This window comes from Peromyscus leucopus, chromosome 10 (assembly GCF_004664715.2).
Source record: "Peromyscus leucopus breed LL Stock chromosome 10, UCI_PerLeu_2.1, whole genome shotgun sequence".
Classification (NCBI taxonomy): Eukaryota; Metazoa; Chordata; class Mammalia; order Rodentia; family Cricetidae; genus Peromyscus; species Peromyscus leucopus.
The window spans coordinates 74530960-74556816 of record NC_051071.1 but is presented as its reverse complement, the minus strand read 5'-3'; the positions used below and the strand labels follow the sequence as shown (position 1 = coordinate 74556816).

Below are 25857 nucleotides of genomic sequence, written 5' to 3'. Positions count from 1 at the left end.
CAGAGAAACCCTGTCTCGAAAAACCAAAAAACAAACAAACAAACAAATAAATAATAAATAAATAAATAAATAAATAAATAAATTAAAAAAATAAAAAACAAGGAACTGGAGAGATGGCTCAAAGATTAAGAGCATTGATGCTCTTCCACAGCAACCACATGGTGGCTCACAACCATCTGTAATGAGATCTGGGGCCCTCTTCTGGTGTGCAGAAATATGTGCAGACAGAACACTGCATACATAATAAATAAATGAATCTTTAGAAAATAAATAAATAAATAATAGCAAAACAAAGAAGGAAGGAAGAGGGCTGGAGAGACGGCTCAGACATGAGCACACACATAACAGCAGCTCATAACCATCTGTAACTCCAGTTCCAGATGATCTGACACCCTCTTCTGGCTTCTGTGGACAACACACACACACACACACACACACACACACACACACACACACACACACACACAGAGAGAGAGAGAGAGAGAGAGAGAGAGAGAGGAACACATTGCACATATATGCATGCAGACACAAAACTAATAACAAGTTTTTAAAAACAGAAAACAGAACTAGCAAGTACTAATGGAGGATCTAAAGAAATTACAATCTTAGGCACTGTTGGCTGCAATGTAAATGGTGCAGGTGCTTTAGACAAGCCCGACATTTCTCAAAAATGTCAGGGGCTGGGCTGGAGATGCGGCTCATTGGTAAGGAGCCCTGACTGCTCTTCCAGAGGACCTGGCTTAGAGTCCTAGCACCCATATGGATGGAGCCTTACAACTGTCCCATGATGCCCTCTTCTGGACCCCATGTGCACCAGGTACACCTGTAGTGCAAAGACATAGATCTAGGTAAAACATCCATACACATAAAGTAAAAAAATAAGTTAAAAATTGTTGAATTATCATTTTATACTAGAATTCTACTTCAAGATATTTTCTCAATATGAAACATTATGGAGCCATTGTGTGTTTTCACATAAACATTCCTTACAATTAGCCCCAAACATGTCAAATATCTCCCCACACACATAATGGATAGACAAAATATGGCATTTCATACCACAGAGTGTTTTCTGGCCATAACATGGACGAACCTTGAAAACATGCTAAGTGAGAGAAGCTACAAACAAACAGACGTGTATTTCATGACAGTGTTTCTATGGAATGTCCAGAACAGGCAATCTACAAAGATGAAAAGGACACGGGGAATTGGCACGGACAGGGAGGTACAAGAAATAGGGAATGGCTGATAATGGGTGCAGGGGTTCCGCTCTAGGGAGATGAAAACATTATAGAATTGGATGGTGGTGACGGAAACACACAGCTTTGTGAATGTACTAACAATCATTGTGTATTCTGTAAAAGGGTAGTCTTTACCTGGTGTGAGAAATTCATCTCAATAACGCTGTCATTAGGAAAAAAACTAAAGAGATTCAAGAGGCAGTGATGTATAATTTGTATCATCTTGATGCAGACCACTGAAACAAAGATATCAGAGATCCAATACTCTAAGAAGTGGGCTGGACTTTTAATATTTTCAAAAATTGCTATTACTTTTGACCGCTGTGAAATTCACAAATATAAAAGCAAATTTGAAAATAAGTCATAGAAAAGTTTGATGTAATCTTACAATGTTACTCTTTTTATTTTAAAAAATCAATGTCCCTTGTCATTAAAAGTGTTGACAACTACCCTGAGGAGCACTGTAAACACACAGAACGCTGTACTACCTGCAGGCAAGCACAGGGACTTCTCAGTGATCGCCATGGTACACAAAACCCAAATCAGACACTCCTTCTTATGGAAGACAATCAATAGGTGGTTAGAAAATAAAAAAAGAAAAGGAGTAAAGGAAAAGGAAACAGAAAGGAGAAGCTGAAAGATGCTGGTGTGGCACGCACCTTCTGTATCATCACGCACTTGCTCCACCAAATCTGTCAAATCCTCCCAAGAGTCTTTGCAAACGGCAAAAAGAAAGGAAAAGAAAGAAAAATGTCATGCAAGCCAAGAAAGGAAAGTGCTATTAAAAATAAGACTTCACAAGGGGTACCGAGAGGGAGGCGGCCTGGGGCTCAGTCATTTAACACAGAGGCTAGCAGGGAAAGGGGCCGGGACTATGACCAAGGAGGCCGAGGTATCGTTGTGATTACGGAATGTTTCAAAGCTAAGGTTGGTCACTCCGCGGTTTTCAATGCGAAAAAACAAGTACGCTCACTTCACAAACAAGCAACACAGATTTTCTTCTGTTGAAAACCGTATCAGACTCTGAAATCTAATGTATGCCACATTAATACCATTCGGCACTTATTTGACCACTTCAGTACAGCTGAAAGCATGTGGAATTGTTTTTAGACTCAGGGCAAATCTCATGATGAAAATAATTGACTTTTCTTAAAATAATAAAAAATCTAAGCATAATTTCTAACTCTTGCCCACAGGACAAAGACAAAAGATGCTATTTTGAAGACACATAAAATAAACCACCTAAAAGTCACTAAAGTCAGGTGACCTTCATCATGCAGAATTAGGAAGGTGTGGGCAGCATCCCACAACCACAAATATTAATTTAATATGAATATCCATTCTGCAGGACATAAATGGATATTCAGATTAAATAATAAAGTCTAATATAGCCTCAAGCAAATGCAAGGCATGCATTATTACCAAATGAGTTCAGGAACACTTATGAAAAATACTTCAGGCTTCCAGGAGTTTGTTTTCTTCCTAAAGATTGTTTTTTTTATGTGTACGTGTGTTTCTGTGTGTAGACTACACATGTGCTGGTGTCCACAGAAGCCTGAAGAGGGCGCCAGAGTCCCTGGAACTGCAGCTATAGGTAGTTGTAACCCAAGTGGCCAAATGTGAGTGCTGGGAACCAAACTCTGGTCCTCGGGAACAGCAGCAGGTGCTCTTCACCCCTGAGCCACCTCTCCAGTTACCAGAGACTGTTTTTTAAAGCTGTGGCTTTGTATGTGCAAATATCCCTTAGGAAGTGTCTCACATAGGAAAAGGATGCTCCCATCGTCACGGTGAGCTGGTACCTAAACATCTTAAGTGTAGACACAGTTGAGCATGTTGTTCTAGTTATAATCCTTTGACTGTGTTATGTGCAGCCACTGTATGCCACAGAAGGTCACCGTTCATGCAAACATGCTTTCAGCCATCCCTTCACATTATTGTTCTACAGACTCATTGTGGCATCTTGCCAGTCAACAGGCTGTACATCCCATCTTACCTTCCATTCACTAAACCCTGGTCACCTAATAAAACAGAATCTCTCCTTAGCAAGACAAAAACAAAGCTCTTCCAAGACTTGTGCCGAGGATCTGGAAAGTGTAGTGTCTACCAAGGGTCTCTCTGATGTCTCCTTCAGTGTGTCCTATGTGGAGCACAGTTTTTGATCCGCTCCCCACCCCCCATCTCTACAAGACCACACTCATAGCCTGTCCCAGGCTGGCCTAGAACACTCTCTGTAACTCAAGCTGGCTTTGAACTCAGAACAATCGTTCTGCCTCAGGTTTTTGAGTGCTGGGATTATGGGGTAGGTGGGATTTCAGAAATACACCATCATGTTCGGGTCGGTTTCCTTTCAATAAAGGTATGTGAGTAACGCAAACACCGAGAAGAGTCTCCTCTCACAGAGGTCAAGAGCTGTCTCACGTTCACTTCTCTTTCCTCGGGTGTCCCCGGAATTTACTGCAGAACGGACAGTGGGCTGAGGTGTGGCTAGCAAGCACTCCACCTCCCCAGAAAAGAAGGGGCATGCTATCCTTTTATAACCCAAACTCTACGTTTTATAAAATATTTGTTTTGTTTTGAGGACAGGGTCGTACTCTGTAGACCAGGCTGGTCTCACACTCACAGAGAATCACCTGCTTCTGCCTCTCCAGTTACAACAGTATTGATACATTAACTCAAGGAGTGGGGGGCAGACAACACCTGCTTCTTTCCTAACTCTCCATTTTTCGAAAGAGTATATTTTTGCCTCAAGCATGCTCTTCCTGCTCTAAACAACCATATTAACAGGAAGTAGCAAGAAAACGCGTACTTACAAACCAGAGACAAGCGCAGTCGCAATGCCTGTCGGCTGGTTAGTTCGTCAACTTGACACAACCTACGGCAGCTCCTCAACCTTCCGAACGGCGGCTGCAGCCCTCCAATACAGTTCCTGTGCTGTGGTGAGCTCAACCATAAAGTGAGTTTTGTTGCTACTGTAATTTTTCTATTGTTATGAATCGTAAAATAAATACCTGATATGCAAGCTATGTGACATGCGACCCCGGTGAAAGGGTCATTCGACCCACACGGGTGTCCCCACTTACAGGTTGAGAAGCACCGAGCTAGTGTAACCTGGAAAGAAGGAACCTCCAGCAATTTTCTCTAGGTTCTCGCTTGAGCCATACATACCACCTTGACATCCCTCCATTATGTATGATGTAACAGACCTTTTCTTACCCAGAGTTGGTTTGGGTTGGTGTTTTTCTAGATAGGGCTTCTCTGTGTAACAGCCCTGGCTGTCCTGGATCTCACTCTGTAAACCAGGCTGGCCTTGAACTCAGAGATCTGCTTTCCTCTGCCTCCCAAGTGCTGGGATTACAGCTGTGCATTACCACCACCACCCGGCGGAGTTGGTGCTTTTTACAGGAACAGAAAGCAATCTCAAATGACCTGCTAGCTAACAGCACAGACAGGCCTGGCTTAAGAATTTGCTATAGGCCGGGCGGTGATGACACACGCCTTTAATCCCAGCACTTGGGAGGCAGAGGCAGGCAGATCTCTGAGTTTGAGACCAACCTGGTCTACAGAGCGAGTTCCTGACTACATAGAGACTCAGTATTAAAAAACAAAACAAAAAAGTATTTGCTATATAGATTCATAACTGCACCAGATGTCAGTATTAAAGCATGGCCAAGAAGCTTCTGAAGCAACCTTGGCTAAACAGCTTAATTCCCATCTCTAAGACTGACCCAGGCCAGGCAGTGGTGGCGCACGACTGTAATCCCAGCATTTGGGAGGCAGAGGCAGATGGATCTCTGTGAGTTTGAGGCCAGCATAGGCTACAGAGCGAGTTTCAGGACAGGCTCACAAGCTACAGAGAAACCCTGTCTCGAGGAGAAAAAAAAAAAATGTACCTTTAAATTTTGACACAGGAGCTCATTAAATTGCCAAGACTGGCCTCAAACCCACTCTTGTAGCTTACATAGGCCCTGAACCTTTGAACATCCTGCTTCAGCCTTCTGAACAGCTGGAATTACAGGTCTAAGATACTGCAGGGAAAACATACAGGTAATGCAGGAGATGACCACAGATGTGTAACACTGTGAGTATGTATGTGAACACTGGGCATGCATGTTCAAAAAGAGCATCTAGATTAAGTAAAATGTATTACCTCTTATTTTATATTTTTTTTTGTCTATTGTGACTTTAGCAAAATAAAGTTGTTTCAATGAAAATATACATGTATAATAACACTAAACATTTCATTTTTTAAAATTCCACTACTTTGAACATATTGACACAGAAACTTGTATTTTGGGGATATTTAAGTATGCTGAAAAGTAGACAATTGCTTAGGAACAGTTTCACTTTTCTACATAAATGTTTCTAGCTCAAGGAATCCTATTTTTTCTCTAGAACAGTAACCAACAAAAACTGGAGGCTGAGGAGATGGTTCATTGCGCAAAATACCTGGTGTGCAAGGGTGAGGATCTCAGTGTAGAACCCCCAAAACCCGTGGTTATCCATATCTGTAAACCGCAGTTCTGGGGTGGAGCCTGCTGGCCAGCCAGTCCAGCCAATCAGTGCGAGAACTTGTCTCTCAAACAGTAAAGTGGAGAAGAGATAGTGGAAGACACCTGAGGTCAACCTCGGGCCTCTTTATGTGGACACACGTACCTACACATACTGTATACATACACACACTTTACACACACGTGCGCGCGCACACACACACACACATACACACACACACACACACACACACACACACACACACACACACACACACACACGCCAAACAACAAAAACTATAAAGGATTACTCCCCTGAAAGCTATTCAGAATGCTGAGACAGGAGGATGCCGAATTTAAGTTAACCCTGGGCAACATAGCGATTCCCCAACACTTCCGGGTGGTCACAGCAACTGGCAGGGGCTAGAGAAACCACAAGAGAAAAGCTCTCTGCTAGAGATGCAGCTCAGTGGTTGAGTACCTGCTGATGCATGCATGGGACCCTTGGTTTGATTTCTCAGTACCACAAAAACACAAACCAACCCCACCCTGTCAAAAAGCCAGAAAGCAAGGAAGCTGAGAGCAGAGGCCCCGTGGGCACTCACAGCGAGTGCGCTCTTCCCAGCCGGAACGAGATACCCAGGCTTGGGACTCCGGCAATCTGGATAAAACTGAGTTTCATGTAACCACTATCACTGCTAGAAAAATCTGCAATGATTTTATATTTCAGAGATGAGAACGAATGGCTTCATTTATTTGTGATGCTGAAGCTGACAATCCAATGAAGAGTCCGTGGGGGCTCCTCCATTCATGACAAAGACGCAAAGGGTGGGGGTGGGTGAGGGAGATGGCTTCCTGGTTAGGAGCACGGAAGAAGACCCCAACATCCATGTAACAAGCCTGGTGCCTCCCAAATGTCTCTAATCCCTTCTCCCAGGAGGCTGATGTCCTCTTCTGTCCTGTGCATGCCCAGACACATTACATACACCCACATAGACAGACAGACAGACACACACACACACACACACACACACACACACACACACACAATGATTACATATTTTTAAAAGCACAGGGGAGCAGGCATCATGGTACACGAACACACTAAACTCTGGCACTTGCTAGGTGGAGGCAGGAGGGTAAAACCAGCCTGGGAGCCCATGGCCAGACACTGTCACAAACCCAAACAACTAAACAAAAACAACTCAAACAGTCTATTTTTCTTAAGGCCTAAATTAAAGGTTAACACAGAACCTCTGTCCACCAGAGAGTAAAACTGTAAGCCTCTGCAAAGAACCACAGAAGCAAGACTAAGAGTAACCTCCGGGAGGAAGAGGAAGCCACTCAGAGAGGGCCAGTTCTGATCTTCCCCCACACCAGTGCTGTCACAGAGGCCTCCAGGCCGCCTACAGCAATCTCAGACAGTGACTGTGGGACTGAAACACAAGCAAAATCTAGTATTTCTTACCCAGACTTAGGAAGTTACAGAATCCAGAGGCTAGGAGGGTAAAACTTACCGAGGAGGGTGGCCTGACTCACGGCTCTCCCAGCAGAGCGACAAGAAAAGGTGAACCTTGTCCAGAGTACTTTGCCCCTGGCTCTGCATGGAGTTCACAAAGACTGCCTTGTGCACACATAAACACGACTGAGAACCTGACACTATAAATCTAAGACTAACTGCCACTGGCAACAAATGTGCCAAAAGTCTCCCCAAGGGCTGATTGCAAAAGGGCTATGTGTGTGTGTGTGTGTGGGGGGTGCGGGGCGATGTCCTCTATCGCTTTCTACCTTCTTTTTTGAGATGCTGACTCTTACTGAGCCCAGAGTTCTGTTGCAGGAAACTTAAAGGTTCTTATTAATAAAATCAAACCCGAGGCCAGTTATTGGGGTCAATGCTGGTAGATCAGAGAGACAGAACAAGCCACAGCTATCTCACCTTGCCAATTCCTTAGCTGGTCCTGTTTCCTCAGACTGGAAGCTTCTGTGTCCTCATCCGGAATGGGTCTCAGCTGAACTGCTGCTTAAAAGCCTGAATGCTGAACCAGCCAAATGCTTAACCAGCCAAAAGCCTCTAGTTTCTGGTCCTCACGCCTTATATATCTTTCTGCTTTCTACCACCACTCCCTGGGATTAAAGGCTGGCTTCCTGGGATTAAAGACGTGAGTCACCATGCCTGGCTGTTTCCAATGTGGCCTTGAACTCACAGAGATCCAGAGGGATTTCTATCTCTGGAATGCTAGGATTAAAGGTGTGAGTGCCACCATTTTCTAGCCTTTGTATCTAGTGGCTGTCTGTTCTCTGACCCCAGATAAATTTATTAGAGTACACAATATTTTGGGGAACACAATACCACCACAGAGTTCTGTTTCTCTAGAACGACTGCCAGTGAGCAGCAGGCATCCATCCTCCTGTCCCGGCGCTGCCAGCACGGGTGGGATGCACTACTGCACCCAGACTGAACGTGCTCCGGAGACATGAACGCACAACACGAGCACCTCATCCACTGAGCCACCTTCCGGCCCCCAGGATTTGTGTTCTGAGCATTCAGGAGAGCAGCAAACCCTGTACAGAGGCCTCCTTCTGCAATCCCAGCAATTGGGATGAAGAGGTGGGGGCGGGGGACCGAGAGAGCAAAGACGTCCACCTGCTACACAGCAACTTTGAGGCTGGCCTGAGCTATACAAGCTGCCACCCCTCCACCCCCCAAAAAGCTAAGGGAATGTAAGGGAATAAAGGAGATGCTGTGCTGAATGTGCCTAGGTCTGGACACACAGGACGGCACTGACATGCTCATGGGCGTGGCAGCCAGCAAGCACAACACTGTCACTTTTAACAGAAATGTAAAAAAATAGTGCAAATTCAAAGATGGAGAGATGACTCAGTGGTTAAGAACACTGGGTACTCTTCTAGAGGACCTAGGTTTATTCCCAGCACTCACATGGTTGCTCACAACTATCTATAATTCTAGGTCTAAGGGATCCGATGTCGTCTTCCGGCCTCCATTAGCACTGCACCTATGAGGTGCACAGACATAAATGCAGGCAAAACACTCACACACATAAAATAAGAATTGAAAAATATATTGGGAAATGAAAAAAAAAAAAAAGTGATGCTTCTGCTTCGGGCTCCGGTCTCTGCTCACACACATGTGAAACTCCTCTCACAGGAAGTACTGGGGTAGAAGTGAGATGAATGGGTCAACAAGTGCCCAGGTTTTCATAAGTATTTTGTAGGGGGAAGTCATTTTCCCGGCTAGAGAGACACTTGGAGTTAAGAAGCAGGTATTGCTCTCGCAGAGGAACTGAGTTCTGTTCCCAGGCCCCATATAAGATGGCTCATGGCTGTCTGCATCTCCAACTATAGATGTGACATCCTCTTTTGAAACGTGGGCAACTACACTCATAAACATATTTTTTTAAAAAAAAAATAGGGGCTGGAGGGATGGCTCAGAGGTTAAGAGCATTGCTGCTCTTCCAGAGGACCCGGGTTCAGTTCCCAGCACCCACATGGCAGCTCACAACTGTCTGTAACGCCGGTTCCAGGGGGTCTGGCATCCTCACACAGCCATACATGCAGGCAAAACACCAATGTACATAAAATAAGAATGAAAGAAATTAAAAAAAAACCTTTAAAAAAGTGATTTATGGATTAGAAAACTACACCCTTTGTTGACTACGCTGAAGGTGTAAAGAAGTAGGAAAAATATAGAAATCACTTGAATATCACTATCTAAAGATAATCAATTTTTATATTTTCTTATGCATGTTTATGTTATTTTTGTATTAAAAATTGTGGTGATGGCACACAGTTGATGATGGCACACAGGTGTCTATGGCACACCGGTGTCTATGGCACACAGTTGATGATGGCACACAGTTGATGATGGCACACAGGTGTCTATGGCACACAGTTGATGATGGCACACAGGTGTCTATGGCACACAGTGGCTATGGCACACAGGTGTCTATGGCACACAAAGTCTATGGAACACAGTGTCTATGCCTTCTTCTGACCTCCTCGTGCTCCTCCTGTAAAATACACACTGTACTTATTTTTTTACTAACACCTATGTGATTCCCTGGCTATGCTTGCATACAGGAAACATGGATGGGTAGACGTACTTCATGCTAACGGGGAGATCTTGGCATCAGCATGTCTAACAATCCCTAGATGACAAGCCCTTCTCTCTCACCTTGAGATGATCAACCCAGCAGTATATTCCCACTGGACACCAAACCCTTACTCCAAACCTGCACCTGTACCATCTTTCGGGAAATGCCATCAGTGGTAAGTGCTGCCTGGGTTTGAAGCCCACACTCCAGTTTCTAAGAAAACAGGACTACCCTTGGACAAACCAGCAGTCCATACTTGCTTCACAGGAACCTCTGGTATCTTCAGTTCACTGTAACCTTCACTGTGATTACGAGGTCTTGGAGAGCAAGGCCCCAAGGACTAAAACTTGCCTCAAGGGATGCACAACAGTAGTAACAAACTAACAGACAAAAACACACACTCCTGGTCTGAAGTCCTACGCTCACTGGTTTTCCTACAATCCTCTCTCCCTTGCTAGTACAGATGCTGCACATCTGACCAGCAAGGCCAAGCCGCCTGCTGGAGGGACCCCTGGTTCTGCAGCATCAACCTCTGCATGCTCTGTTATCACACACGGTCTCTATGGCAACCTAAGTCAAAGGAGCAGAGCTTCATTTCTCAACATGTCCTAAAACATGTAATTTCTCCCAAGCCAGCCAGGGCTACAGGTGAGACCCTGCTTAAAATAAATAAGTATATAAATGAACAAATAATTTCTTCATAGTATTTTTCTTTTGCTATCTGTATTTGAGAAGAGTGTTTTAAGTCAATAACCCTGCAATCTCAGTGCTCAGGAGGTTGGGGGTAGGCTAGGCTACACAGTAAGATCCTGCCTTTGAAAAAAAAAAAAAAAAAAGAAGCTGGGGGTGGTGGTGCACACCTTGAATCCCAGCACTTGGGAGGCAGAGGCAGGTGGATCTCTGTGAGTTCAAGCCTGGTCTACAGAGTGAGTTCTAGGACAGCCAGGGCTACACAGAGAAACAATAACAACAAAACTACACAAACTACAACAAAAAAGAACTTCAAATTTGTAGTTAAGCAAATGTTTTTGCTTGTTTGTGTGTTTAATACAGTTAACCAACCATCTACGCATCTCTTCTCAATGATGGGTTCCCTATCAGAGGGCAATGGAGAGCTAGACCATTCCTGGTAACAGGGTAACTTACCTACCATTTATCTGGTTTTGAGCCAGGGAACTGGAAGGCAGTAAGGATTAATCTAGGTTTTATCATCTTGCCTCAGACTCCCAAGCAGCTGACATTTCAGATGGGTGCCCCCCCCCCAAAACTTCTGTGCATGTGAATGTCATTATGCATGTGGTATACGTATCTATGCACATGGATGCAGGTGTGCGAGCATGGGCACGTGTGGAGGCCAGATACTGACATTCAGTGTCACCCTCAGCAGCTCTCTACCTCTCACTGAACCTGGAACTCAGTGGTCAGGCCGGCCTGGCTGACCAGAGAGCCCCAGGGGGCTCCTTCTCCTGTCTGCCTCCCAGTGCTGGGATTTCACGCCTGTGCGGCCACACCCTTCTCATGTGGGTGCTGGGCATGAGAACCAGCTCCTCTGTTCACACAGCCAGCACTCTATCCACTGAGCCCTGGACAGCGCTACACTGAGGAATTAAAATAAACAAACAAACAAACAACTTATTAGCCACCCAAACCATACAGATACCCCCAAAAGATAAATAAGTGTAGGAATATGGAAGACAAGGGGACATGAGCTTAAAAAGCTGGATATTTAGTTTGAGAATGATTTAGAGACTTCATTTAGATCACAAGTCTACAATTTACGGAGTAAAAGGGTAATAAACCTAAACATACTTTTTTCTCTCTTGAAATAGAATACTACTTCAGACTTTCAACTTAAATTTAATTTAATCCCATAACAGATAAAACACAAAGGCTCGGGACTTCATTCTTTAAAGATTCTCTTTAAAGTTCCAAAAGATTTGTAAACATACATTGTCAGCTAGGTAACCAATGAGGAAATCTGATTATAAATGGGGTCAGAACCACAGCCAGGTTGCTGTTAACACTCGGAAATATGACGGGTCCTACCCTGTGCCTGCCATTTACCAGTTTCTGCCAACAGTCTTGTTTCTTGTTTTCCTGGTTCTGGAGGAAGTGCACAACATTCTTGTTTCAAAAATGCTGCTCTAAGAAGTCCAGACACAAAGGAGCCCAACTAATTATAAAGCACATCACTTCATCTCGGAAACGGCACAATTTCTAAATTCCTACAAACATGTGTGAGGTGTTTTGCTTCCATTCCTGAGAAAGCCAAGAGCGCAGTCTCTGAGTACCCAGAGTGCTTCGCGGAGGGAGCTGAGGAAGCCCTGAGTCCACGCATGTTGTCTGAGGCATGCACAGCTCGGGACTGGGGAGGCCTTTGTCTGGTACAAGTTGGAGTGTTTACAAATGATTGACCAGTGTGTGCAAAAACTAGCAAGTTCAGCCGCCTCTCCCTGGGTGCTTACTGCCCGAGACCGCTCCTCTGCAGACACCTGGTGTTGTACAGTAACACTGAGGTTCCAGATTGCTGCGGTATAGTTGGTGCCACACCACCCGAGCCCAGCTTTTCTGTCCACGTGTCTGTGTCTGTCCTTCTTTCATTCCCTCACCGCCCCAGTCAGGTTCCAGACCCATGCATGAGAGCTTTACAAGTCCTTTACTGGGAACTTCCACTATGCTTCCAGAAACTTCAAAAAACAAAAAAAACGAAAACCAAAACAAACAACAACAACAACAAAAACCCCAAAGAATATTTCTGATAGTTCAGTTCCCTGGCAGTTGTGTGTCTCTTAAATCAGCACACAAAAGCACTTGAGAAGTGGAGGCAGGAGGATGAAGGGTTCAAGGCCAGCCAAGGGTTGAATACCAGATTCAAGAGCAGCCTGGGCTATAGGAGTCTCAAAAACAAAACAACGTAACAGCAAAAGAAACTCAATTTCACACAAATGAGATTGCTCCTTTAGTGTTGACAAGACAGAGAAAACCAAGTCATATCCTAAATCACTGAATTCAGCTCTTCACTGGAGCTGTGTATTGTTTCTATGGTAGGATAACACCCAGCAAAGAGTCTCCGTGAGCTGTCGGCTGGAAGGTTAAACTGATGACATGATAATGCTTCAGCCAGGTCTAGCAGCACAAAGAGCAAGCCTTGTCTTACTTTTTAATTCTTTACCGGTGAAAGGGACTGAGGACCTGGAGATAAGAGCTTGACAGCCACCCTAGGCATTGTACCATTATCTCCAGCCCCACGGGCCTCTGGGTCATCAAGCAGCTTCCACTTCTCGGGTGGCTCTTCCTTCCCTCTGAGTTCACTTTTCACTACTTTCGACTGGAATCATTATCGCTAACCTGGACCATTTTAATAGTCAGGGCGAGGGTCCCTGGAGAGCGTTTATCTTCCTGATCTACCCACAACGTTGCTGCAAGAGTGCTCACTCTGTATAAAGAACCTCGGTTCATGTTATCCCCGGGTATAAAGCCCCAGCAGCTTAGAGTCAGGCCCAGGCGGCCCACAACAGAGTGTTATCTTTCCAACCTCACCCCCCCCCCCCCCGCACCCCACGGTGCCACACACAGCCCTGCAAGCTTCTGACCACCTGCTCTTCCTTGGCAAGGACAGCTCGGTATGCACTGAGAAGCCCTGTCCCATGGTCACTATGTCAGAGATCTAGCTCAAGTCTTGTGCCATGAAGCTTCCCTGGCCCTTCCCTCTCCTTTCCAGTAGACTCAATCCTTCACTCTGACCAGGAGATCAGCTTTTAATTTTTAGGAGAGGACATATAAGAAGGAGGGATCATTCCGAATGCCAACAAGCACGGAGATAAAGAATCCAAGTGTTTATTTCCTAAGCACTGCAGAAAGGCCTTTCTAGCCAGTGGCCTCATGGGGAAGTCTAGGAACTGTTACAGAAAAATAAGACTTGGAGACCACATTATCTCAAGAGACAACAATTTTGCCCATTTTCTTTTCTGAAATCGGGATCTCTAGGGTTTGAGTGGGCCGGACCTTTTCTGTACAAATCAACCTGGAGACTGTCTAGGAGCTCCATTTGTCGGTTACTCACATAATCACTGACCACACAGTCAAATCCAATACAGCTGTCAAGGGGTTAGAAGAAAAGCAGACATTTCTTGGATCCAAATGGCTGTTTAGACACAGTCAGTAGAGCAAAGAATCGAACCTCCCCTGGAGTACCTCCTGGTTTTCTAGAACATTATAACTCATGTTTCCTTGGCCTTAGACTTTAAAAAAAAAAAAAAAAAATGTTTTTTTTTTTTCACCTCATTTAAAGGAAAATGCTCAAATATACTGTGAGGGTCTTATTGAGTTCCACATCCTTTATAACTGACTAAGGGTCTGACTTCCTAGATCAAAGGCTGTGCCACTGATAGTCTACACTTCTCACACTCTTCCCCCTTCCTACCAAGGCTCATGTCAGCCCCAAGACATTTCTCAATGAAGAATCTGAACAGTACTATTACAAATGTTTAAACGGACCAAACAACAAACTTGTGCTCACCACAGAACTTGAACACAGGAGACAGACACATACTCAAAAGTATCTCTAGGAAACAGAAACTAGGTTTTATAACTAAGGTAATATTTCATAGCACGACTTTCAAAATGAATGGGGATTCTCTTTCCAACAAAATATGGCCAGAGCACTAGCTGCAAGACTTCTTGGTAGCTTTTCCAAACTGTAATTTTCTTCCCTAAAGACTGCTAAGGCTTTGGAGGTTGTGTAAACAGTACTGGCATCGTACAGGGTTTCAGCTGATGGCCCCCAACTCTGGTGCACATTCTGAAACATAGCTAAAGGAAGCTGTTCAGCAGACAGAATCAATTTAACAGATGCTAAGCATCTTTAAAACTACTAACACACTGTTAGGAAGAAACATGCAAAATGACGGCTTTTGTTTTGTGATCTTAACTTTGAAACTTCCTCAAGGCTAACTCTGACTGGAAAGAAGAAATGTCTTATCACACACAGTTGAGTAGATCTGAGTCATGACGTGATTCCAACACAAGGTCAAGGGCATGGAGTCACTTTGCCTAACTCCAACTGCTATGCATAATTCACCTGCCCTGCAGATATGCCTAAGTACCAGGCAGACGTTCATAAAGGATTTCTTGGTGCATGCTAACATTTTTAACTTTGGTTTTTTGAAGGAGAATAAACATAGATGAGAAGCCATTATATCTGCAGCTCGGCATCAGAGAAATTAAAGAGTATAAGCTAAAAACACCTTACAGCTTGTTTTTAGAAAAAGTCAAGAGCACACAAAGATTAGCTGCAACTATAAACCCAAGTATGCAAGTATATATACTTACATGTATTATACATGTACAAAACAATGGCCCACAGATTCCACACACAGGAATGACCACACTAACAATGCTGAGCCTCTTCAAGATACGCTTTTGTTAACAGTCCATACTCCTTAAGCACTGAATTTAAAACTGCTTTCCCACTTAATACTATTTAAAAAGAGAAACTTTTCCCAATGTTTTCTGGGGTGCCATCGCCTGCTTAACAATACTCAGTTGATACAACACTCCTCTAGCTTTCCCACCAGATTTGCTATATCCTGTAACTACAATTGTGTTTTCTTAATTTACTGTTAGGAATCACTAATTTCAATAATATTTTAAAGCAGGAACACAAAATTGATAGTTCTTTCCCTATCTGTTAGCAACTGATGTTTAAATGACCTCAACTGTTCCCTTTGAAGGGCTTTCAGACAAAGAACTGTAACAGAACACAAGCATGTAGAGAAAGGAGACCTCAGGGGGTAGGGAAAAAATCCTTTCACCAGTAGGCAGAGACGAGGGGCGGGGGTGCAGGGAAGCTGAGCCCTAGACAATAATAAAGCCAAGAGGGGCTTCTCATCCCCTCCGACCCTCCCAACCCCCGTGACAACGAAGACGCCACTGAGACCAGGTGCCAGCAGCTGGGATCTGACCATACCTTCATGGGTAGGCTCTGGGTCAGGTGTAAGGGAGATGTCATCCAGCTCTCGCAGGCAGAGCCATTCTCCATCCATAGACACTCGGAATTTGCAAAGGTAGATGGTCTCCATGGCAGCCTGTGTGATCTTGTCAGTGGTGGGGGTTGGCATATCGGTCGGAGGCGTCAGGGCCGACATGATGACTCAGCTGGGACCACACACACACACACACACACACACACACACACACACACACACACACACACAAATAAAGAAGACCTCTGTACCAAAGAAAATCCCAAATCCCAAGCTCTTAAACAAAGCTTTTAAAAAATGGGATAGGAGAGGTTAAAAAAAAAAAAAGGAAGGAAGGAAGAAAGAAAAAAGAACAAGAGAAGAAAAATACCCTGTATCCTCAAAATAAACAATCAATTCTATACTATCTTTTCTTACTGGCAATTCCTAACAGCAAAATTAGATGGTGTCTGTCTTCTCTCAGCGTCCTCTCCTTTTTTCTTCCTTTCCCTTTATTCCAGCCGGGCTATCTATAGGCTTAAATCCTACACACCCAATGCTGTCTTTCAAAAATTGGTCTGAGCACGAATAAGTGAAAAAAAAAAAAAATCCTCCTTGGTGCAGAAAAAAAATACAAAAGAAAAAATACAAAAAAAAAAAATCAACCTATATTTTCAATTTATCTTAAAAAATTTGACCAGCAGAAATCACTACAGGACCTGCTCAGACGAGCCGGGATGCTGAGTTCTAACAGGATTGGCTGTGCGCAGTAAGCAGGGTGTTGACCAAAATGGCTGACTAATGAACTGAACTGAAAATTCAGGCTCATGTGACCAGCTGCTCCGAGCACTGGGCGAGCAATTCCCAGGATGCTTTATAGATGCTGCTGATGCAGGAAGAGCAATTAGGCTGCTTCTTTCATCCTGCACAGCCCACTTCCAGACTGTGCTAGTCAAACTACGATCAGACCTAACACAATGCACAGATCCTCATCAATTCTCCACACTCTTGGATAGCAGGGCAGAAAAACGGGGCAATACTAGATAATGCTCTGTGATAAAAAGCAATTAGAATAATTTACTAAGCACACAATTCACTTCTACCCCTGTACGTTCAGTTATTGAAACTCTTTACTACATTCAAGGTGCTCAAGACAGGGTTTCTCAGTGTAGCCCTGGTTGTCCTGAAACTTACTGTGTAGACCAGGCTGGCCTCGAACTCAGAGAGCTCCGCCTGCCTTTGCCTCCCGTGCACTGGGGTTAAAGGTGTGCGCCGCCACTGCCTAGCAAAAGATGACATTTTAAGAAAAGCTAAAGCAGGCTTTTTTAAGTATCTTATTCTCAGGCATTTATAATTTGGTTTTCTAAAATACAAAGGACTGACTTGTTAAGACAGGACAGGAAAAAACAAACAAAAATCTTAAAGCTAAAAAAGTAAAATACTTCCTCATCAATGGCAACTCCTTTTCCTTTTGATATTGCTATATTAACCAAGTTTCTGCTATAAACATGAAATGCATTTCTAAAGAGAAATTAAAACCATGTCATATTTTTAAAAATCTTCCTATCCTGCAATGTACTGGACACATTATTAAATTCTTAAATCAGCCAATATGTGTGAAATCCAATTTGTGTTAATATTCATGCCCTAAACACACAAAGCCAGGAAGTAACTACCTAGAGAAAAGGCTCCAGGTCAATGATATAGTTGAAAACATAGAACAACAAATATATAAATAAATTTAGGTACTCTGTGTTTGTCTAGGGTCCAATACAGATTCTTCCTTATCTACAGGGAGTACATTCCATGTTTTCCAGTAGAACTGAAACCAGTGATACTTGTTTTCTTATACTGTACATACATATGATAGCTTAATTCATAAATTAGGTAAAGTAAGAGATCAAAACCACTGGGCACACCTGCTTTTAATCCTAGCACTCAGGAGGCAGACAGGTGGATCCCCAAGTTCAAGGCCAGCCTCATCTACAGAGCAAATTCCAGGACAGCCAGGTCTATACAAAGAAACCCAGTCTTGAAAAACAAACCAACAAAAACAAAGAGATCAGTAACTAATTATAAAGTAGAATCATTAATATATCACAATAAAAGTTAAATGAATGTGGCCTGTTGAAGAATAACTGTGTCTTTGTTCCCCCTTTGTCTTTGAGACAGGGACTTGTATAGCACTGGCTGGCCTTGAACTCCCTATATAGCTGAGGATGCCCTTAGCAGATCCTCTTGCCCACATCTCCCAAGTGCTAAAATTATGGGTTTCGCCGATACACCTGGTTTATATTGTTCTGGAGATCAAGTCCAGAACTTTGTGCAATGCTGGGAAAGCATTCTACCAACTACATTCCCAGACCCTCCAAACATCTTGCTGTGCTGTGGAGATGAGTCAGTCAGGAAAGTGTGTATCTTTCAAGGACAAGGACCTGAACTTGGTCCCCAGGGGCCAAGTCAAGCAGCTTGGTGGCACAGCTCTGGGGAGACAGACAGGTGTGCTCCTGGGACTTGCTGGGCAGTCCGCCTCGCCTAACTGGTGAGCTCCAGGCTAATGAGAGACTGCCTCAAAAACCAAGGTGGAGAGCGCTCCTGTGGAATAACACCTTCCTGTGGCCTCCACGTGCTCGAGTGTGTGTGCGTACACACATACACACCTTATTTCCCTGAACTCAAGTCCCTTCTTGCAGCGACAGGAGATGGTAAGAGTGCCCGCTGAGGTGGATTATGGAGGCATTATGACATAGCATTAGATGACAGCATAATGAGAACTTAACACAGGGCGGATGACCTGATAACAGGAGGGTAGCAGTGTGGACACCCTAGACAAAGAAACCTGGGTCTTGAGCTCAGGGGCAGAAAGACGGAAGATCTCATAACACTAGTTAGAATGGTGTGCAATTTAAAAGGAATGAATTGCTTACTTCTGGAATTTTCACCTTAGTGTTTTCAGACTACAGCTGACCTCCGCTAAGTGATCCCCAAAAGAGAAATCATGGCTAAGGGACAAATACTGAACCAGTTCAGACTGGTCACACACTATGACACACTATCTTTTCACCAACCAGGCAGCCTTTACTAACCACCAAAGGGATCCAGACTCAAGACAACGTACCTGCAGAGCAGGAACGCTTAGGCTAGTGAGCAAGAAGCTCGGCTACGATCCCTCTGACCCCTCCTAAGCCCATTCTGCTCCCCAGAGGACACAGAGAGGGAGCCCAGTCCAACTACAGCTTTGGCTAGGGAGAACAGCCCCGTGCCTGTTAGTTTGCTTTATCTGTCAGTCTGTGGCAGGACTCGGGTGACTGAAGAAAACAAGAACTGTAGTTGGGTAAGAGCACCTTCACCTTCAGTATGACTTTCACCTGCCCATCAGATAAACGCCACTGAGTCATCCTCATAACTGCTCATTGTTCAGAAGCAATGAAATTATTTTAAAACAGCACAGCTCACAGAAGTGAACAAAAACACTTCTAAACATTCCAAAGTGCTATTTTATATATGGTCTTTACTGATACATAAATACATTAGCTTCACACAAAAACAAAACAAAACATTAAGCCATTGGTAAGACATACAGTCTTGGGTTGGAGATTTAGCTCAGTAGCAGAGCACTTGCCTAGGAAGGGCAAGGCCCTGGGTTCAATCCTCAGCTCCAAAAAAAAAAAAAAAGAAAAAGAAAAAGAAAAAGAAAAAGAAAAAGAAAAAGACATAGTCTTGACTTGAATGGTTTAGCCGTGGTAGAGTAACTGACCTGGTATGCACAAAGTACTAAGTTCGGTCCACAGCATCACAAAAATAACAATTATCCTTTTCTCATGTATATACTAATTAAAGTTACACTGAACTGCTTTTCTCATTTGAACCCATTTGTCAATAACCGCGTTTTTGTAAGGTGGGTGTGAGGAGGGTGAAGGGTGGATCCCGAAACACTATCAACTGTGTTCTACCTGCTTATACAGCTCGGATTTTCCACAGGAATGACTCAAAGCAAACAAGATGCACAGCTGAGCTGGAAGTCACGTTTCTCGTAGACTGAGGCTCACACTCAGATGCGGCTCCTACAACACAAAGGCTGACTTGGTGGGTCCCAGGCCCCCGGTGTGCAGGGTGGAAAAACTACTCAATGTAATGACTTCATTCACTGAATTTCTGTTTTCCGTTAGGTACTTAGCAAACGCCACATGGAGCCGTCCTGAGCACACTGCGAAGCAGACACTGGTCTCTCTTCATACACACAAGGAACTGGCCCAGGATCACACAAAGGCCAGGTGGCCGATCTGCTACTCTACACTGCTAAATGACCCCCCACACACACACACACAACCTGTGTTTTCTTTAACACTCTGCAACTTCAGTACTCAGGCAGGGTCCTTCAAAGATCCTAAACATGAGTTTCCGGTTCCTGATCTGAAGAGGACTTTTAAAAGAATCAGCCTTATCATTTTATACCCTAAAGTCTCCCAAACCATTTCTTCTGCCCGGCCACTCACCCCCCACCCCCCTAGACTTACACATTTAGCTCAGAAACACTTCATATGGAATGTTTCTGAGAAAGAGAGAACCCTAGGCACATTTTGCTGTTATGTGGTGGTAAGAGCTTATCCAAATTCCCCCCAGGCACCACGATGGATACATCACTTGGTTCCCTCTGCTATAACCCTGGGCAGAGAGCTGGAAACCACCTCACTGTGTACTCTTTACTCAGGCAGACCTCTAGGTTAAGAACAGGTGATGCTGCTGGACTGATGGCCCACGCCTTTAATCCCAGCACTCGGGAGGCAGAGGCAGGTGGATTTCTGTGAGTTCAAGGCCAGCCTGGTCTACAGAGTGAGTTCTAGGACAGCCAGAGCTACACAGAGAAACCCTGTCTTGAAAAATCCGCCCCGAAAAAAAGAAAAAAAAAAAAAAACAAAAAACAGGATACATCCAGTACATCCAGATCCAGGAATACAATGACCCACTGCAGACTTTTAAAGAACGGCTTCACTGTACAACTTTAATTCTGCAAAGAATTAACCAGTATCAACTGGAGAAACGGGCCAACAACTTCCAAGGACCTATGCTCTTTCTCTCCTGAACTGCCTGTGCTTTTCAGAAAGAGCTGCAACAGTGGCGGTTCTCAGCCCGTGCTTCTCAAACGCGTGTTTCTGTTTTATGTGTCTGGCTTGCCCCGTCCGTGCCGTGTGCTCCACATTCGTTTCTGGTTTCTGAGGAGGCCAGAAAGGGGCGTCGGATGCCAGGAACTGGAGTCACAGATGGCTGTGAGCTCTGGGTGCTGGGAACCAAACCCAGGCGGGTCCTGTGCAACAGCAGCAGTGCTCTGCCAGCCGAGCCTTCTCTCCAGTCCCTGTTTCCTTCCATCTAAGACACTCTACTCGGAATTTTGTGTAACGTCATCTCAGAGCCAGGGGTGGTGGCACACGCATACCGTCCAAGCAGGAAGACCAAAATTTACATAGTGAATTTGAGGTCAGTCTGAGCTATGTGAGACCTTATTTATTTCTTTTTAAAGAAATAAATTACTACTTTACTCTAAAAATAGGATCACAAATATATGAATGACTAAACAATGTATTTAGTTTGGTTCTAATACAGTTTCATGATACTATAGCTTCTAAGCCTTTCACTCAATACTGTATTTTTACTGTGTGTACGTGTGTACAAGTGTATGTGTGTGCACGAGCGTGCATGTTCTCGGTGTGTGTGTGTGTGTGTGTGTGTGTGTGTGTGTGTGTGTGTGTGTTATGCGCACTCATTCAGACAGGGTCTCTCATTGGCCTGGAGCTTAACAGTTAAGCTAGGCCGGGTGGCCAGCAAGTCCCAGGATCCGCCTGTCTCAGTTTCCCTGTCAGGCCCAGCTGTTTTACACAGGCCCTGAGGATTGAATTTAGGTCCTTGTACTTGCAAGTACATTACTGATTCATCTCCACAGGCCAACAACATGAATGTGTGTATGGAGGCCCAAGGTCAACCTCAGGTGTTGTTCCAAAGGTGCCATTCATCTTGTTTGAAACAGGGTCTCTCATTTGTCCCAAAGCTCACCCAACAGGCTAGGCTGGCTACACAGAAGCCCTAGGGATCCACCTGCCTCTCCGAAGTGCTTACAGCATGTGTGACCACACCCAGCCTTTTGACACAGGATCAAAATCGGGTCCTCATGTTTGAGTGGCAAACACTTCACCACTTGAACTATATCCCCAGGTTCCCCCTCTTTCCATGTTTTAGAGACACAGTCTCAAGTAGTTCAAGGCGGCCTTGAACTCGATATGTAGCTGAGAATGATCCTGAACTTACCCTCTGGCTGCCACCTGCCGGCCCTGAGATTCCAGGCACACAATACCATAGCTGATTTACGAGCTGCCAGGGATTGAACACAGAGTCGTGCATGCTCCCAACTGAGCTCCGTTTCTCACTCTTTAAGTCAGCTGTCTCCTGTTTTTCTTTAGTTCCTCATCTGCACATAATGGCTTCTTAAAAATGGTCAGTTTGTGCAACTAAGTCAATTTGCAGATGCTCATAAAATTCTGTTTCCTAACGCTTCTTTCTGGGTTTATGGTTCACAACTCAAGAAAGATATTTTCCTATTTCAGTATTGACTGTTGGCATGATGTGGTTATTACAAGAAGTAGACCACATCCAGAACCAGGAAAACTTTAACTAGTTATCGTCACGTTAACATGGGTAGAAGGTCAGGATCATGTCTACTTCACACTGTCCACTCCTCCTTCCCAGAATCTTTTTCCCAGGACCCACATCTACCAGGTTTACCTGGTGGTGTCAGATTTCTTCAATCTGAGGTTTATATACTTGGCAGGCTCATTATCAGTTTGTAGATATTAACCAAAGATGACAGGGAGCAATTATAAAATGATTACGCCCAGGAAGCTCAGTTATTATTGTCTCAGAAGCAAATGCCAGCAGAGGACTGCAGCGTCTCATCTTTACTTAATAAAATTAGCCAGCGTAAGACCGGAAATAACTTCCACCTTGGGATGCAGAACTGACTTCACGAACGCCTCAGTGGCAGTAAGTAAGGGCTTACACACACAGAGCTACCAACAGCTCACTACTAAACGTCTCTGGGAAGTTTAGCCTCCCTCACCTCAATTTGCTCAGCTGTAAAATAAACCAAATTACCAGCTTTGCAGAGAGCACAGCCCCATGAGAAGAAATTCACCTGTTTTGCATATTATTTATAGATATTGCTCAAAATAGTACCTACCAAATACCAGTCTCAGTGGATGCTTACTGGTATAGAAATGTAAAGTGCTAAAGCACTCTCTATACATAAAATGGTATTTTCCCACTTTAAAAAAAAAAAAAACAAAAAAACTTCAATCTTGAAATGTTTTCCGCTCTACAAAATCAAACTAAATGTACGTCTTATGAAATAAGACTCTAAGAGGGCTTTCCCTTCCTTCTTTTTTGACGGGATCTTGCTATGTAGCCCAGGCTGGCCTCCTCTTACGATCCTCCCACCACAGCTTCCCAAAGTAACCTTTCCAGTGTAAACAAGATTCAGGCACTTAACACAGCCAGGGAAGGCACAGTGTTAACTACTGGAAATCCTGAAGAAATAACAACGACTACACACAAGCGACAACCACGGGTGTCCAAGGAGTTCCGAAGTCCTGTCACATGTGGACTAGTCAGTGTGTATATACACTATTCCACCCAATTTATGACTTACGGGTTTTGGTCATTCATTCATTCATTCATTCATTCATTCATTCATAGCAGGTATGGTTTTAGTGAGTAAAGAACAAACTCTAGAGAGGCTGTTGCCTGAAAAGACAGGTCCAGTCTGTGATTCCAGATGAAGAAGGAGGGGTTCTTGGTGGAGCATGGCACCTCTGGAAGCAGAATGTCCCCAGGGAGTCCTACGTCTACCACAAAGAAACTGTGCAACTTTGCCCAACTAACTCATCGTTGGCCATCCCTCCCCCTTCCCTCTCTTTCTTGAGGACAAGAGTCTCACTATGCAGCCCTGGCTGGCCTTGAAGTCAGAGACCCACCTGCCTCTGCCTTTGTCCATTTCTTCACTAACAAACAGGAAACAATGTTAGCTACTTCAGAATTAAATAAAGTGACGTAAATAAAGTGGTAGGATGACATTTGGCACCCAGCAAACAATAAGTCATTACAGTAAGTGCTTCTGCTTCTGAGAATGCTCTAGACACAAAACGCAATTCTCTTCATGATAAATTTGTAAGGACAGATGTGTAGGGCAAGTCTCTTCATGATAAATTTGTAAGGACAGATGTGTAGGGCGAGTCTCTTCATGATAAATTTGTAAGGACAGATGTGTAGGAGAGTGACTCAGAAGAAAGATGAGAGGAAAGGGTGTACTGTGACAATTTTCAAGTTGTGAGGAAGGAAGAGAGATGGGTCAGAATCCTGCCAAGTATCAACACTCTAAAAGAGACAGAAGTAGAGGCACATCCATGGAGAGCCCCAAACAGATTCTGAAGCTAGAAGAACCCCATTCGAGACGAGTTCTGCTTTCCCATGCATGCCTCTTGTCCCGCCAATCTCCTCTTGAGCACTTGAAAGGATCTCACACTATTCCTCCAAACTAGCCCAGCCCTGCCCCATCCCCAATCCTTCCAACATAAGCTCAGTGTCCTTTCCACCTGGTACCCAACAAGATGAGGGCCAGGATTTACCAAGAGGACTGCCCTCCCGGCCAGGAGCCCTGGGAAGTTTTAGAAGGACTATGGACGTTTATTCAGTGGTAAATGGTATAGCGGTGCACACCTGTAACCCCAGCACAGAGAAGGATGAGGTCAGAGGACTGTGGGTGTGAGGCCAGCTCTGGCACATTGCAAGCTCCTGTCTCACAAACACAGAAAAGGATATGTACAGGTCACAACCATATTAACGTCCTCTAAGCACCACTGCTTTCTAATTCTGAAAATGCTTCCTCCCATATAATTTCTTTTGTTTCTTTCTGTGCTGGTGACTAAATCCAGGGCCCACTGCATTCTCAGCACAAGCTCTACCCCTAAGTTCTACCCCAGGCCCGTTACAATTCAAACCAATTCTTGGATGCTTATGGTATACTAACTTCCCAAAACAATTTTTTTTTTTTTTCCGAGACAGGGTTTCTCCATGTAGTTTTGGTGCCTGTCCTGGATCTCACTCTGTAAACCAGGCTGGCCTTGAACTCACAGAGATCCACCTGGCTCTGCCTCCGAGTGCTGGGATTAAAGGCGTGCGCTGCCGCCACTGCCTCCACCACCGCCACCACCAGGCTCCAAAACAAATTTTAAAGACTCTCTATGAACTATTTAGCATTACTGGGAGAAATTTCAATATTACTAACATTTGAGTAGAAGTATACTAGCTGTAACATACTGTAAAACTCATTAAAATGATATTTATGGCTGGTTGTGGTGGCTCATGCCTTTAATCCCAGCAGAGGCAGGTGAGTCTCTGAGTTTGAGGCCAGCCTGGTCTATAGTGTGAGTTCCAGGACAGCCAAGAAACCCTGTCTTACAAATACAAAACAAACAACAAAAACGTCATACACACAAAATAAAAATATATAAGCTTTATCTGGGAGGAGGGGACTGGACCTGCCTGGACTGAGTCTATCAGGTCGATCTCATTCCTCGGGGGTGGCCTTGATCTGGAGGTGGTGGGAATGGAGGGTGGGCTGGGGGGAGGGGGGGGGGGGCAAGAAGGGGGAGAACAAGGGAATCTGTGGCTGTTATGTAGAACTGAATAGTATTGTAAAATAAAATAAAATAAATATATAAGCTTTAAAAAACATAAAAAAGCAAAAACCCGGGCTGGAGAGATGGCTCAGAGGTTAAGAGCACCGACTGCTCTTCCAGAGGTCCTGAGTTCAATCCCCAGCACCCACGTGGTGGCTCACAACCATCTGTATTGAGATCTAGCTCCCTCTTCTGTGTACATAATAAATAAATAAATCTTTAAAAAAAAAAAAAAAAAAAAGCAAAATCCCAAACCCAAGCCAAACCTGTGGTTACCCACAGAGAAGCAGAGAAGCAGCAAAAGAAAAGCCAAGACTCAAGGACAAAAT

General features: G+C 44.3%; 1 protein-coding gene across 9 annotated transcripts in view; it reads right to left on the bottom strand.

Moving 5' to 3' along the window:
• Rufy3 (RUN and FYVE domain containing 3) overlaps nt 1-25857 on the bottom strand; it is a 79741-nt gene that overhangs the window by 47353 nt on the left and 6531 nt on the right. Inside the window, exons 1-2 of one of the 9 annotated variants that reach the window (XM_028889640.2) lie at nt 15809-16686; nt 1901-1954 (exon numbers count right to left, since the gene is read on the bottom strand). The exons of 3 other annotated variants lie outside the window; for them this stretch is intronic. In XM_028889640.2, coding sequence (XP_028745473.1) covers nt 1901-1954; nt 15809-15986 — 232 coding nt within the window. In that variant the 5' untranslated portion in view covers nt 15987-16686. Of the gene's footprint in view, nt 1-1900; nt 1955-7245; nt 7565-15808; nt 16687-18463; nt 18553-25857 lie in introns of those variants that run through there. 5 more of the 9 variants (XM_028889863.2, XM_037209139.1, XM_028889720.1 and 2 more) reach the window with 5 other exon arrangements.